The sequence below is a fragment of the Drosophila subpulchrella genome, chromosome 2R (genome assembly GCF_014743375.2).
Source record: "Drosophila subpulchrella strain 33 F10 #4 breed RU33 chromosome 2R, RU_Dsub_v1.1 Primary Assembly, whole genome shotgun sequence".
Lineage (NCBI taxonomy): Eukaryota > Metazoa > Arthropoda > Insecta > Diptera > Drosophilidae > Drosophila > Drosophila subpulchrella.
Window position 1 is genome coordinate 3,254,673 of NC_050611.1, and position 13,650 is coordinate 3,268,322.

The 13,650-nt window shown below is 49.7% G+C and overlaps 3 protein-coding genes across 4 annotated transcripts; all 3 read left to right on the forward strand.

The window, feature by feature from the left end:
• Window positions 1–637: 637 nt before the first annotated feature.
• LOC119552106 (eukaryotic translation initiation factor 4 gamma 2) lies at window positions 638–6,160 on the forward strand (the record flags this gene model as incomplete). The annotated part of the gene is made up of 3 exons (XM_037861891.1): window positions 638–3,234; window positions 3,400–5,237; window positions 5,299–6,160. Coding segments are annotated over 3 exons (4,614 nt in total), but the record flags the coding sequence as incomplete, so codon positions are not given.
• A 279-nt stretch (window positions 6,161–6,439) lies between these two features.
• Window positions 6,440–7,292, forward strand: LOC119552107. Of its 2 annotated transcripts, none has more exons than XM_037861892.1 (2): window positions 6,440–6,989; window positions 7,057–7,292. In XM_037861892.1, exon 1 carries the CDS (start codon window positions 6,575–6,577, stop codon window positions 6,983–6,985), a length of 411 nt encoding a protein of 136 aa, XP_037717820.1. In that variant the 5' UTR covers window positions 6,440–6,574; the 3' UTR covers window positions 6,986–6,989; window positions 7,057–7,292. The 2 variants fall into 2 exon arrangements, with proteins under 2 accessions (XP_037717820.1, XP_037717821.1); XM_037861893.1 differs by having other exon boundaries at window positions 6,442–6,985.
• Window positions 7,293–11,651: 4,359 nt separating this feature from the next.
• LOC119551737 (zinc finger protein GLIS2 homolog) lies at window positions 11,652–13,538 on the forward strand. Its single transcript, XM_037861238.1, has 2 exons — window positions 11,652–12,117; window positions 12,676–13,538. The coding sequence occupies exons 1-2, from the start codon at window positions 11,726–11,728 to the stop codon at window positions 13,418–13,420; spliced, it is 1,137 nt and encodes a 378-aa protein (XP_037717166.1). The 5' UTR covers window positions 11,652–11,725; the 3' UTR covers window positions 13,421–13,538.
• The last annotated feature ends 112 nt before the right edge of the window (window positions 13,539–13,650 follow it).

The window sequence follows — 13,650 nt, forward strand, 5'->3', positions numbered from 1 at the left end:
ACTTGAAGGTGCTCACCGAGGTTATTTCCATTAAATGCATATTTTCCAGTTTGACTGTCAGGTGCTGTTTTTGTTTTTGTTGTTGCTATCCGCTGTGAAATCGAGTGTAAACAAAAACAATCGTTGGAGATTTGCAATTTACGGCCGTTTAAATAATCCCACTCGCACATAGTGATCATCAGTTTTCCTTTGTATTTTTGTCACAATTGTACGTAATATAGTTGATTCGTCTGGTCCTAGATTCATTTTTCGTGTAACCTGTATATTTTAGTCTTTCCTATTACCTCTTTTATTTTATTAACTTGCCACGGTTCCGGCTTCTCCTGTTTCCACCTCCGGTTTCTCTACAGGATTCCATAAGCACAAGGCGATACCCAGTGTGACGTAACGAGAGACCAATCCCAGGTGTTACCACGCAGGACTTGTGACTTCTAACCAAAGGAGCTAGCCAGGAAGAATCCAAAAGATCGGACGGAGCAATATCATCTCGACCACCAACCGGATATCCAACCATCCAAAACCACTTGTCTCTGTGTGCGTACGCGTGTGTGTGTTACATTTGTGTGCGTTTCGTCGAGTGTCCCCAAGGATCAGCAGGATCAGAACCACCGACCAGACCAGGATCACAGGACCATAACCAGATCCAGATCCCCAGAAGACGGGGAAACCAACCAAGACGCCAAGAGGAGCCCACTCCGTGCCACCCACGCACGAACCCATTTCGCCCCCGAGTCGATCCAGAAAAGCATCCACCATTCCTCTATCAACGTACGACGCCGCTCCCCTTTTGCACTCTTACGACGACAGTCCGCAGCGTTGGTCCGGAGTCACCAACGGGCACCAGGCAGGCGTCATCATAGATCAGTTCCGGGGCGGTAAAGCGATCACCATTGAGGGAGGCACCAGCACCGGTGATACGACGAGCATCGGCGGCGGCAGCGATTTACGACTGGTAATAACGGCCAATCCCAGCGAGATCGAGCGCAATTACGAGCAGCCAACCAATCGCGGTGGTGGCGGAGGCGGCGGCGTTATCGGCGTCAGCTGCGGTGGCCAAACCCCACCGACACCCACGGTCGGCAAAACCCTGCTCAACACCAGTCCCAATCTCCTGCCGATCACCACAGCGACCGATACGTTCAACAACCTCAAGAACCTTGTGAAGATCGACAAGGGCTCCTCGCCATCTTCGGGATCGAATACGCAGGGAGGCGGCAGTTATCGCAAGGGCGGCTCCAACGGCTCAGGCTTCAAAGGCGCCGGCGGTAACGGAGGATCTCCGGCCATTAGCGGCAACAGCGAGGGCGGCAGGAACGGCAGCCGATCATCTGGTGGACCGACCGGACACTTTTCAACTGGCTATAGCAAGAATTCCGCCAAAATTCGCCAACACGATAGTGAGGTGAGCCCAAGACCTCGACGATCTTACCAGGGTGACTCGTCGTCGTCGCGTTACTATTCGAAAAATAGTGACATTTTGGGTCAAGGCTTAACCGGCAGCTCCGACAGCTACAACGGCGGCGGCTCCTCCGGCAGATACCAGCAGCAGGACCAGCAAGGCGGAGCGCATCGTGGTAGTCGCAACAACTATCACTCCAACTCCGATGGCAGCTACAATCGATCAATAAACTCAAACTCCCAGGGAGGAGGAGGAGGATCTGGGGCAGTCGGCTCTGGTAGCGGTGGCAGCAATTACCGCTCCGCCCGCAACTACGAGAACGGCAATGGGAGCAACGGCCCACAGCCACGTTACGGCAGCGGCAACGGGAACGGCAACAGCAGCAACTCCTCATCCGGCTACAACGGATCTTCAGCGAGCTCAACTAACAACAGCAAGTCGTCGTACGGGGCTTCGCGCGGTGGCAACGATGGAGGCGTGAGTGGCGGTTACAGCAGCAACTACCGCGACAGCTACGAGGACTCACCGTCGCACCAGCGCTACAACAACACCAACAGCCTAGAGCGGAACGGAGGAGGCGGATCGGGGGCAGGAGCGAGCGGAGGACCCCGCAGCTACGGCAGGTCGGAGGCGGATCGTTACGGAAGCGCACCGGCCAGTCGCACGCCCACTCTACGCAACGGCAATGCATCTGCCCAAAACTCTGGCTCTACTTCCAACTCTTCGAACATTTCTCTGAACTCCGGATCAGCGGCAGCAGCAGGAGGAGCAGCTCCGCATTCCCAACAGCAGCAGCAGCAGGACCGGCAGGAGCGATCCCAGGCTGGCAAGGCAATCACTCCGCCACCGATCACCGGACGCTGGATACCACCCTCGCTGCGTCCGCAGCATGGACTTACCCAAAGCGAAAAGAACGACGCTGTCTTCCGACGCGTGAGGGGTATTTTGAACAAGCTAACGCCCGAGAAATTCCAGGAGCTGAGCGATGAACTGCTGAAGCTGGACCTCAACTCAATTGTTATTCTGAACGGCGTGATATTGCTGATTTTCGACAAGGCCTTGGACGAGCCGAAGTACTCGTCTATGTACGCGCAGCTCTGCAAGCGACTGTCCGAGGAAGCCCCGTCATTCGATAAGGAACCGAACAACTCTTGCACCTTCCTGCGCCTCCTGATCGCCGTCTGTCGCGACAAGTTCAACAACCGATTGAAGCGCGACGAGAACGACAACCGACCACCGCCCGAAAATGAGGCCGACGAGGAGGAGCGCCGCCATCTGGCCAAACAGCGCATGCTCGGCAACGTCAAGTTCATCGGAGAGCTCAACAAGCTCGACATGCTGTCGAAGACCGTGCTGCATCAGTGCATCATGGAGCTATTGGACAAGAAGAAGAAGCGTACGGCCGGTGCGCAGGAAATGTGCGAGGACATGGAATGCCTGGCTCAGCTGCTCAAGACTTGCGGCAAGAATCTGGATTCAGAACAGGGCAAAGAGCTGATGAACCAGTACTTCGAGACGCTTGAACGTCGGTCAAAGTCATCTGAATATCCACCGCGGATACGCTTCATGCTAAAGGACGTCATCGAGCTGCGCCAGAACCATTGGGTGCCACGCAAGTTGGGCACCACCGAAGGCCCCGTCCCCATAAAGCAAATACGCTCGGACGACGACTCGATTATTCGCACCCCGTTCCCCAACCGCAACCGGGATATGCGCAACAACGATCGCGACTCGGATAGCTGGATGAATCGGTTCCATCTGAATATCCAGCCTGGCGGCTATAATGACATGTTTAGCGGACTGAGTGTCACGGGAGCTTCTCCGATTGTCTCGCCGTGAGTATAATTCATTGTCATGGGAGTCGAGTGGGGGGAAAAACAGGGTGGTCTTGTTTCGGTCCATTAAAAATATATTATCTCTTAATTTGGGAAGTAATAAGAGGCGTACCAACAATAGGGATTTAGTATTGATTTTCATTTAATTTTTTTTGTATGTTTTAGGTTTGCTACTAGCAATCGTGACCGAGATCGCGACAACCGCCAGTACAACAATCGTGGCGATCGCAACCGGGATCGCGACCAAGGAGGTAGCGGCGGAGCCAACTACGGCAATCGCTACAACAAGCACAACCAGAACGGAGGCGGCAGTGGCGGAGGAGGTTCCTCCAACAACCGAGATAGAGATGATTCGCGTAGGAACAACGATCGCGACAGGGACCGCAATGACGGACAGTATGGGGGTAATCAGCTGCTGGGTAGCAAGGAGTTGGCACCGAGGTTCAAACGCAACTTGATCACCACGAACCAGGATGCGGTGGAGAACTTGCAAATGCGCCCGGCAGCCAACTCCTTGCTTTTCCGAGCGGCCTCCCAGAACCAGAAGTTCCCGGCCACGTTGCCCATGTCCACACCGCCCAACAACAGCGGCAACAACAACCAAGGCAGCTCGCAGGGCAAGGATCAGGGTCAACTGTCGAACTCTCACTACCCAATGCTGGGCACGCCCACCTCCCATTTGTTGAACCCAGCGCGTCCCTCGTCGACACCATCAGCGGAATACGCCGAAAGCCGGAATCTGCTGGGAGCGCAGCACGAGAGAGGCCTGAAGGCCACCACTTCATCGCCAAACTTTGGATCGGGAGCGGAAAAGCTGGGCGAGCAGATCGAGGGCCAGGCGGCCAGGAAGGGCTCGCACGACGGCAAGGATCAGGCCAAGAACGGTGGTTCCGGGGAGAGACCAAGCACCCCGGTCGGCGGTAATGGCTCGGCCAAGCAGCAGAAGAAGGACAAGGGCCCCAACAAGGAGGAACTGTCCAAGAAGGCCGGCCAGTACTTCAAGGATAACTTCTACTATGAAGAGGAGGATGCAGATGATGAGGTTAAGGATGATATTGAGGTCAAGGCAGCAGAAACAGAGACTCCTGCAGCAGAAGATTCGGAGGCAAAAGAAGATGGCGCTACACCTGTGCCCACTCCAGATCGCTTTACCGCTCTTGTGGATGGATTCCTCGAGCTGAAGTTGCCAGAGAAGTCGCTTAAGGATGTGTGCCTCAATCTGCTGATGGATGTTTTGGATCGTGTAAACGATGTTTATCTGGAACGTGTCGTAAGACTCTTGCAGACATTGCGCAAGCAGTCCAATATCAAGTCGAACATTGTTGTCGAGGTTTTCAAGCAGCTGGTCAACAAGATGAATGAGCGGGAGGCGCTCAATCCCCGGATCGCGTCCCTCGTTGCAAGTGTCCTGGCCAAGACCGTATGCGAACCCGCTCTGCTGAAGCTGAGCGACATCGCCAACTTCACAGACAACGGACAACACTATCCGCTTTTCTTGCTCGTGCTGCAGCAGCTGGTCAAAGTCATCGGCAAGGATGCGCTGGAGGAGAAGTTCCGGGCGAGCAAGGTGGATCTGATAAACAGTCTGCCGGAATCGGATCGCAACAAGGAGCGACTGGCCGAGATACTCGAGGACCGCCAGCTATCTTTCCTCTATCCTTTGCTGAAGGTGCAGGCCGAGATGCTGAAGCAGTTGCAGAGTGACCCTAACCCCAACAACTTCTACAAGTGGGTCAAGGCCAACGTGGACAACAAGTACTACAAGGACCCCGGCTTCATCCAAGCCCTCATGACCGTGGTGGTCAAATACGTGACGAAGGAGACGACGCTGGCAGCCAACATTGACCCCAAGGAGCACCCGGAGAAGTCAGTGACGCAGAAGGAGCAGCAGCTGCTAGAGAACTACAGCCAGATGCTGCAGACCTTCCTGGGACAGAACGAGCTGCAGTTGATGGCCCTCTACGCCCTGCAAACGTTCTGCTACAATGAGAATTTCCCCAAGGGTAAGCACTTTTATTTCTCCATTAATCCCTGCGAGGTTACTCATATCGATTCTTTCATTAGGTATGCTGTGCCGTTGGTTCAAATATCTTTACGAATCTGAAATTATCGAGGAGGAGGCATTCGTCTTGTGGAAGGAGGAAATTTCCGACAAATATCCAGGCAAGGGATCTGCTTTGTTCCAAGTGAACGCCTGGTTGACTTGGCTGCAGGAGGCCGAATCTGAGGACGATGAGGATTAGGACGCACCAGTCCCGCATAACAACAACGCTATATGTTTATCACTTCCAATATTTATTCACAAATCGATAATGATTACATGATGAAAAAGAACAAAACTAACAAAAAAAAAATTCAAACAAGAAACAAGAAAAGAAAATACCAGCATGATGGAAGTTTAAAATCGCGGTTGCAAATCTTAGTCAAATTATAGTAGAAGAAACAAAAAAAAAACAATTTAATCAAAATTATTTGATATCCAACAAATTCAAAGAACTTTAACAACCCATTATCAATAAATAAAACGCAATAGACGGCAAACGTAAACGATATTTAATCCATACAACATAATCGCCAGCGAAATTAGTAAATTCCTATTGACCATTGACTTTCCAAGTCTAACTCATAACTAGCGAATTTCATCTACAATTTTTTTTTCTTACTTATAACAACCGGAACTGATCTTTAAATCGAATATCACTGATTTCAATTGTTTGCCTTTGTTTGGTACTCTCTCGCCGATTTCCCGATTGTGTATTTAATTAAGTAGGTCAAATCAAACGACAACGTAAACATTATATAAAAACAGCCCAATCGACGCGCGCAGAAGGGAGCGAAAAAAATCTGAATGTAATTGTGAACAAAATATCGTATATATGTATTTTAACTCAACAAACGTAAATATTAACAACTCGCCCACATTAAATAGAGCCTTAATAAATGCAACCAACACTGCGAACGGCGAAACCGAGGGAGTTTTAATTGGTCTTTAAGGGGGTATATTCAAATTTGGCGCCCGGGACTTTTGCAGCTGCCTATCGATTTTGTCTGTGATAATTGGGAAGCCCTGGTCATTTGGCAACAGTTGGCCAAATATGGAGCCAATTCCATCGGACAATAAATTAAGTATTACTGTCTAAAGTTTTCCCCATTGTTAGGAAGCTCCATAATTGTATTATAAATGTATCCATAACTTATTTAAAATCAAGCTCTCATTTGAATCTGGGGAATTCAAGATTGGTTTGAATAGAAATTTCACCATCTGGTAACACTGGTAAAATCTGCAATTTCATTGTTTTCCTTGTAAACTTATCTTGTTTATATCTGAAATTCCTCATAAATGGAGTCTGTAGCTGTCTTGGAAAACGGAGGAGCTGTGCCGGCGAAGGACTCCGGTCTTTTCACCTCACATTGCGTCCACTTGGAGGCGGGACCCTCGCAATTCACCGTGCGCGCCTTGAAGATGCAGGGCAGCACCCTGCTCATTGTGAATCCCAAGGAGTCTGAGGTCTTCGAGGAGCTAGCAGTGGCCATGCCCTCGCGTAATCCCGCCAGCAGCGAGGCCATCTCCTCCACCATCCTGGGCGGACATGGGCAGACCGATTCCTCGGTGCTGGCCGCCAAACTGAGCAAACGATACAGCCGGCAGTTCTATGTGAGCCTCAATCTCAAGCTGGACCGACTGGTGGGCCCTCTGTTCGAGAAGTCGCTAGTCACCTACATGCACGACCATCTGGAGCACTTCGCCTGAGTGGGTACTACATAGTGCGGTGTAAATTTAAACCTGCGGCTCATATTTATTTCTGGTTCACGTGCACACAGGCCGCCGATGACACGGCGCCGCGTGGGGGTCACCATCTACTACATCTATTTCGGGGACCGGCGGCTACCCCACGGACACAGCTCCCCGTACTGGCACTCGCACTCCACCAACATACTATCTGGGATCTCCGATTCCCGATCTCCGCTCAGACGTCATGTGGCGGCCGAGTGAGCGCGAACTTTAAACGTGTATCGCCGAATCGATTTTTGTACAATAAATTTATTGCCCTAAGTAAGTTTACAGGCGCTTCGTATGCTTTATCAATTGTGTCGCGATAGTGGTGCTCAATGTAAGGGAGGTCACCTGCTGTGGGAGTGATCGCGTGCCGCCCGCATGCTCTTCGAGCGGCCCCACCACCCAGTGCTTTGAAGGTCAGTGCGGCTGCACCGATCGCTTGATAGGGATAGGTGAATCGCATTAAATTCGAATATATATTGTGTTAGTCAAGCCTGTGTTCTGGTTTTCACTTTCGGCTGTGAAACCTTGGTTTACTTACACAACAGTTAATATCGGTCAAAATGAAAAATGTATACAGTCTTGCAGAGGGATTACTATCATATTATTATCATATTTATTTTTTCAAAAATCCCTATCCAAACGGTACCTAAATTTAATAAGGAAAGTGAAATCGATTTGCATTTGATGACTAAATTTAATTCCACTTCATCAAGATTACTTATTCACCTCACTTCTGAAATCATGCTCACTTTAGTATATGTTTAATCTTGGGCACAAGCCAAGATGATATAGGTTTTCTTAATTTATTAATGCAAACGAATAATTTCAATTACTATACGCACTTAATGGCAAGAAAACTTCAGAGTCATTGACCATAGATTGATGATTTGCAGAACTTTTTACCAAAATACCTTATAGTTCTTGCTCGTTCATTGTACACATATCTGTATCAATTTCTGGTGTACGCTTTCTAAATTGAATTGTGCCATTAAACCATTTTAAAGAGCTTTCTTAAATAAAAGGTTCGTTTTTATATGACGATCCAATAACTTTATCAATTATTTACAGATGAATTGTAGAATAATGCTGGTTAAAATAATATAGCAATTGTTATATATGTTAGGACTCAGTTATCCTTTTGGAAACTCAGTCCTTTAACTTGTTATAATAGTTTTAGATAAAAACGGTTGGGTAATCCCGAGCTAAAGGTTCGAGTCACTTCCTACTTGATAGTCTAAAATTTAATGATTACGATATCCAAAATATCTGCGACATTTCAACTCTGAGTACGCCATTTTATCATAACTCTTCAAGTTCATTTAAGTTCCCAACCAACAGATGTGGTTGGTCTAAGTTTGAAGGACTTCAATATACCTTATATCTATTGGCATTCTCAGACAGAAAGTTGGCTTCACTTCCTGCCCACCAATCGTAAATCAAACGGTTGATAAGACGTCTCAATTACCCCCGCCAAGAATGCCAGTCATATATAATGAGAAAGCCCCCAGCGGCGTTGTGTAATTGTTTATGGATCTTACCGCATGGATGTGCCATTGAAACTTTTCCGCTAAGCTTCAAAATAGAAACACACCAACAACAACCCACGAAAAAACGAAAAAATAAAAATTTGACTCTCATAATAACGCCCAGTCTAGACGAGATATTGTCAGGCGTATCAGCAGCAGTGGTAACAGAAACAATAGCATATCGCTCCTAAATAGCAACACCCATTGAACGGGTATAAAAATAGCGCCCCTGCCGGAAGGTCTGCGCTCCGGGGTCTGTGGGCTCCCACGAATGTCTGGAATGTTTTTTATTTTGTTTGCCTTTTCTGCGTTTGCTTCCCCCAGTTGCCCAATAACTTTTCCTTTTTGGCCATATCAGAGCTGTCTGGCGATAAGCGCCCTATAAATAATAGATCCGAGGCGGCCATCTGTAATAAACGGATTGGCGGGAGATGCCAGTGGTGGTGGTGGCTCCATGCCTCGGTGGCATGTCCCTCCGTTTGATGACTGGCTGGGTCGGCGGCGGTACGTGGTACATGGACTTTGGAAGTCTGTCGGTGGCGGCAACAAAGTAATTAGCCTTCCGCGGGGCTAGCATAGTCATATCAGTGCTCCCAGTGGGTTCCACCGCGGCGATAAGCGGTCTGGACTTCGAGTGGACCCTTCTTCTCCGCGGCGGCTACTGCAAATGTGCATCTTGGCGATAAAGCCTCGGTTCGACGCACGCCCACCGGTCAAGTTGGAACCCCTCGGAACGGATCGCATCGGAGATCCCGGGCAGGGCTTATCGGACCACCAGGCAACCTTTGCCAGCCATCCAGACCCCGCCGGTTATCGGTCGAGTGTTGTTAATTTGATAGAAATATTGAACATCACTTCGCCCGACGGACTGCACCCTGCGCATCCGGATCGATCCGGATCGCCATCGAGTGTCTGTCGTCGCCCGGTTGGGTTCCGATTTGTGTTTATTTACGCCGAGATTCGGACCACGGAAAATTAATAAGCGCACACGCTTGCTCCCCAACAAAAATTCGCAATGTTCGTTGATACTTAATTCCCTTTTAGCATGCTCGGCTTATCACTGCTCCGGAGGAGCTTCTGGACTCTTGGAATGTCCGAGGGGGGGAGCGAATCGAGGGGGCTCGGGAGGCGACGAGACAATGGGGGCTGGCTTATCGACAGCCGCTCGCGCCATACAAAGTTCACACTGGCAGCCAGAAAATCCGGATTTTTTTCTACTCATTCTCAAAGCGTCGAAAAACATAAAATTTATGTTGCGCCTGGGGTCCTTCATCGCCTGTCTGTGATTTTGGCTAGCGATACGGATTTCTGTAGAGTAACCAAGGCCGCGCTTTGGCAGATTCCGCTGAACTAACATCGCTGTGCGCGACTGTACTTCATTATACGACTGTACTCCCGATTATACCCCCTATCTATTTATAAATCATGATTCGGCATCTGTTCGGTGGACTGGGAACTACGAGCTGGGCAATGCCAATGAGTCCACATTCACGTCCACGTCCACCTGTCGCAGCGCTGATAGAGGGCAAGGGCTTATCAAAGTCCCTGGTGTCGTGTTGTCTTTACGTAAGCCCGGGACCCCACTCGTTGGCCCGTGCATTCGAGGGATTACGTGGGATCGGTGGGGTCGGTGGGAGCTGCAGCGCGAAGGTGGAGCGAAGGTTGCTCCGCCAGTGATTCACGGGACCAGACAGCGCCTCCGCCGCCTGATAACGCCGATAGCTAATAGCTGATAGCTGATAGCCACCACCCAGCAGAGCGCAACTTCGCTTCCCGTCGTGCCATTCGCGTCATGGCGCAGAAAATTTCGGCCCCAAAGATATGGGGCGGCGCATGTGGCCGTGTTTGTTGACTGGGCGTGAGATAACCGCCTTATCGCTGTCCCCCAGACACAGCGCCCACACACTGAGGTGAAAACGGCAGACCAACCCAAGAATGGAAGAATGGGTTAGGGATTGCACGTTTAGATATACTTGTGGGAAGTTTACTATCCCCGAAAAGTAATAAAATTATAAATGGAGAAGACCCACTTTTAAATTTAGCAAGGCGCTCATCCTTAGTGTAATTAGACAGTGATAAACATTTTATTTTGGGATTTTCTCTAGTGAGGTTACTATGTTTGCATAGGTAGATGGTATCTACTAGATGCATAGGTATATCTATTGGTAATTTCAAACCAATTGAAGACAGTAATCTCTTTCTTCACTTAAATGTACTATTATTTTTTCTTTTACTAAGATTTTGCTCTTTTTAAGAGGTATTTTGTTTTTTAACTATCTAGGTTGATATAATTGGTTGACCACTTTCAAAAAATGTTTTTAAGTTCTAAATCTCGGGATTCTTATCCTGAAAAAATCGATTGGCGGAAAAGAATTGCTTTGAGCTTTGTTTACATAGTAAAGCTATTTATGGAAATGATGCCATATGATCTTGTAGGAGTCTGCTTGTAGATTCTAGAAATGCAATCTTAAAGCGAGGATGTTATATAGTCTAGAAGTTCTCCCGGCTTCCCTGATCCTACAGTTTTCTTTGAGTGCATGGCCCCAGATGTTGACGTACCTGTTCGAGTGGAGGGGTGGTATTCGGAACGGGAGGGCGGAATGGCTCTCAGGGTGGGGTTGCAGGGAATTCGCTACGCGGTACGAAGTGCAAGTCAGGCAGACGGCACCGGGCGATAACGCTTGCCCCCCAAAGAGCGATCATCGGGCGCACACATGTACATGGTACATATGTTGGTTTGCTAGCTGGCTGGCTGGCTGGCTTTCCACTTGTGCGTTGATAAGCGGGCCCAGACCGTCCCCCAGGCACCCCACCCCGAAGCCACCATTCCGTCCAGCACGGAGTTTCACTCACGTAGTGTGTGCTTTTGCCCCAGATCCGCTGGCCCCAGTGGATTTTTTCCACCTCCCCCTCCCCCTCCGTCTGCTACGCACCTGCTCTTAGGCGCTCCAGCGTTTTGGTTCCGTCTGCCGTGCTCCTCCCCCCCTGCCGCCACGCCCCCGCCGGACCCGTCTGCAGCCTTCGACGGTGATAAGCGCTCCCTGTCCGTTCCGTCTGGGCGACCCCTTATCGCCGGCCGCGTTTCGCATATTACCCGAACGTCTGCAGGCGAGCGGCTCATTCGATCGGCAAGCGCGTTAGCGAGAGCTACTACTAATTTCTCGATCAGCACCCACCACACACCATGGATATAGTACAAAAGTCAATCTTCAACAGCGGCCCGGCCAGAGGGATTTACGAGCCGCCCGTCGGTTACTTCACGCCGTACAACACTCCGCCGTACATCGCTGGCTATACGGACTCAGGCAGCTGGCTGGCGGATCACCACCTTCAGCAGCCCCACCACCAGCAGATGCAGCACATCAGGTTCCCCACGCCGCCCATCACGCCGCCGCGTCCTGCCGCCGGATACGGATACAGCCAGCGCACCCAGTCCGTGATCATGAAGGCCCAGGGCCAGCAGGACGACCTCTGCAGGAGTCCCGTGGAGTTCCAGGAGGACAGCAAGTCCTGCAGCAGCGGCAGCGAGTGCGGAACCTCCAGCGATTTCGTGTGCAACTGGATCGATTGCGATAGGTAAGGATCGGTTTCAAAAAAGAACTACTCGGAGTGAAGTGAGCCAAATAGGTCATCAGTTTCGTAGTAGTTTTTATCAGGAAATACAGTACCAGTGAAAAAACTATAAGTTCTAAATTTACCAAGGAGATATGGCTTAAAAAATGTATTCCTTCATAAAATTTATTTAAATTTAAAGACTTGAGGAAATATAAGCTCAATTTTAATGGGTACAGTTTTTTTTTGGAAATGCCATCATCAATCATTTTTAACAGCTTATAGCATCTATAATTTAAATACAATATAATATACAAGCTCCCTTTTTCTATAAAACTGATTACGCATTCGGCAGAAAAATTCAGCAGCCTGCTATTTGTTAAACTGTTGGACTGACTGGACTCTCTGATAAACCAGTTGTATACACCCAAGAGCGATAATAATATGATATTAGGTCAAATTGATAGGAATAATATGAAATTTATGGTCAGGATAGATATGTGGTATTGGATAAAATATATATGATAAGGAATTCACCATTATCTTTCCTTACTAACCAAAAATATGCTTTGATAATTGCAGAGTTTTTGACACATTGGAGGCCCTGGCGCAGCACGTGACACAGCGACATGCGATCGCCTCCCTCACAGACGGACTCTACTACTGCCGCTGGCGGGGATGCCAGCGCAGCGAGCGGGGATTCAACGCCCGCTACAAGATGCTCGTCCACACCCGCACCCACACCAAGGAGAAGCCCCACCGCTGCCACCTGTGCGAGAAGTCCTTCTCGCGGGCGGAGAACCTCAAGATCCACATCAGGTCGCACTCCGGCGAGAAGCCGTACAAGTGCAGCTTCGAGGGCTGCCAGAAGGCCTACTCGAACTCCTCGGACCGCTTCAAGCACACCCGCACCCACTCGATGGAGAAGCCGTACATGTGCAAGGTGGCCGGCTGCCAGAAGCGCTACACGGACCCCTCCTCGCTGAGAAAGCACGTGAAGACCTTCAAGCACAGCATTCACCTGATCGCCAGCCAGCCCCTCAGCCTGCCCAGCGCTCCCTGCCTCCTGGAGGCCAGCAGCGAATCCGCCTTCACATGCCTTCCAGCCGTTGGTAGTGTGGAGTCCACCTGCTCCTCCTCCTCCGCCCGCTACTACGATGACTCCAACAACGAGCCCAGCGATTACTCGCTGAAGCCCAAGCCGGATGCGGAATTCTCTCCAAGCTATTGGCTTAATGAGAGACAGCATAGTTACCTCCACAGCGAGGACTTCTTCGTCAAGATGGACGTGGAGTCGCCGCTGGACCTGCGCATCCACAGAATTTGAACCGAACGACCGGTTCGCCCTCGTCTCTCTTCCCCCATCTAGTCATTGTGCTGTTCCCCAGCTCTTGTCACTACACCTAGATTACTGTTTAACCTGATTAAAGACTGTTGTATTTGAAGAGCTCTAGTTTGGCATGGGCATTGCATGGGGTTATCAATGGAGCAGAACCTTGGGAGAGTGGGAAATTTTGCTTTTTATAGTGGTTTTGGAAATTTAGACTTTTCTGATGA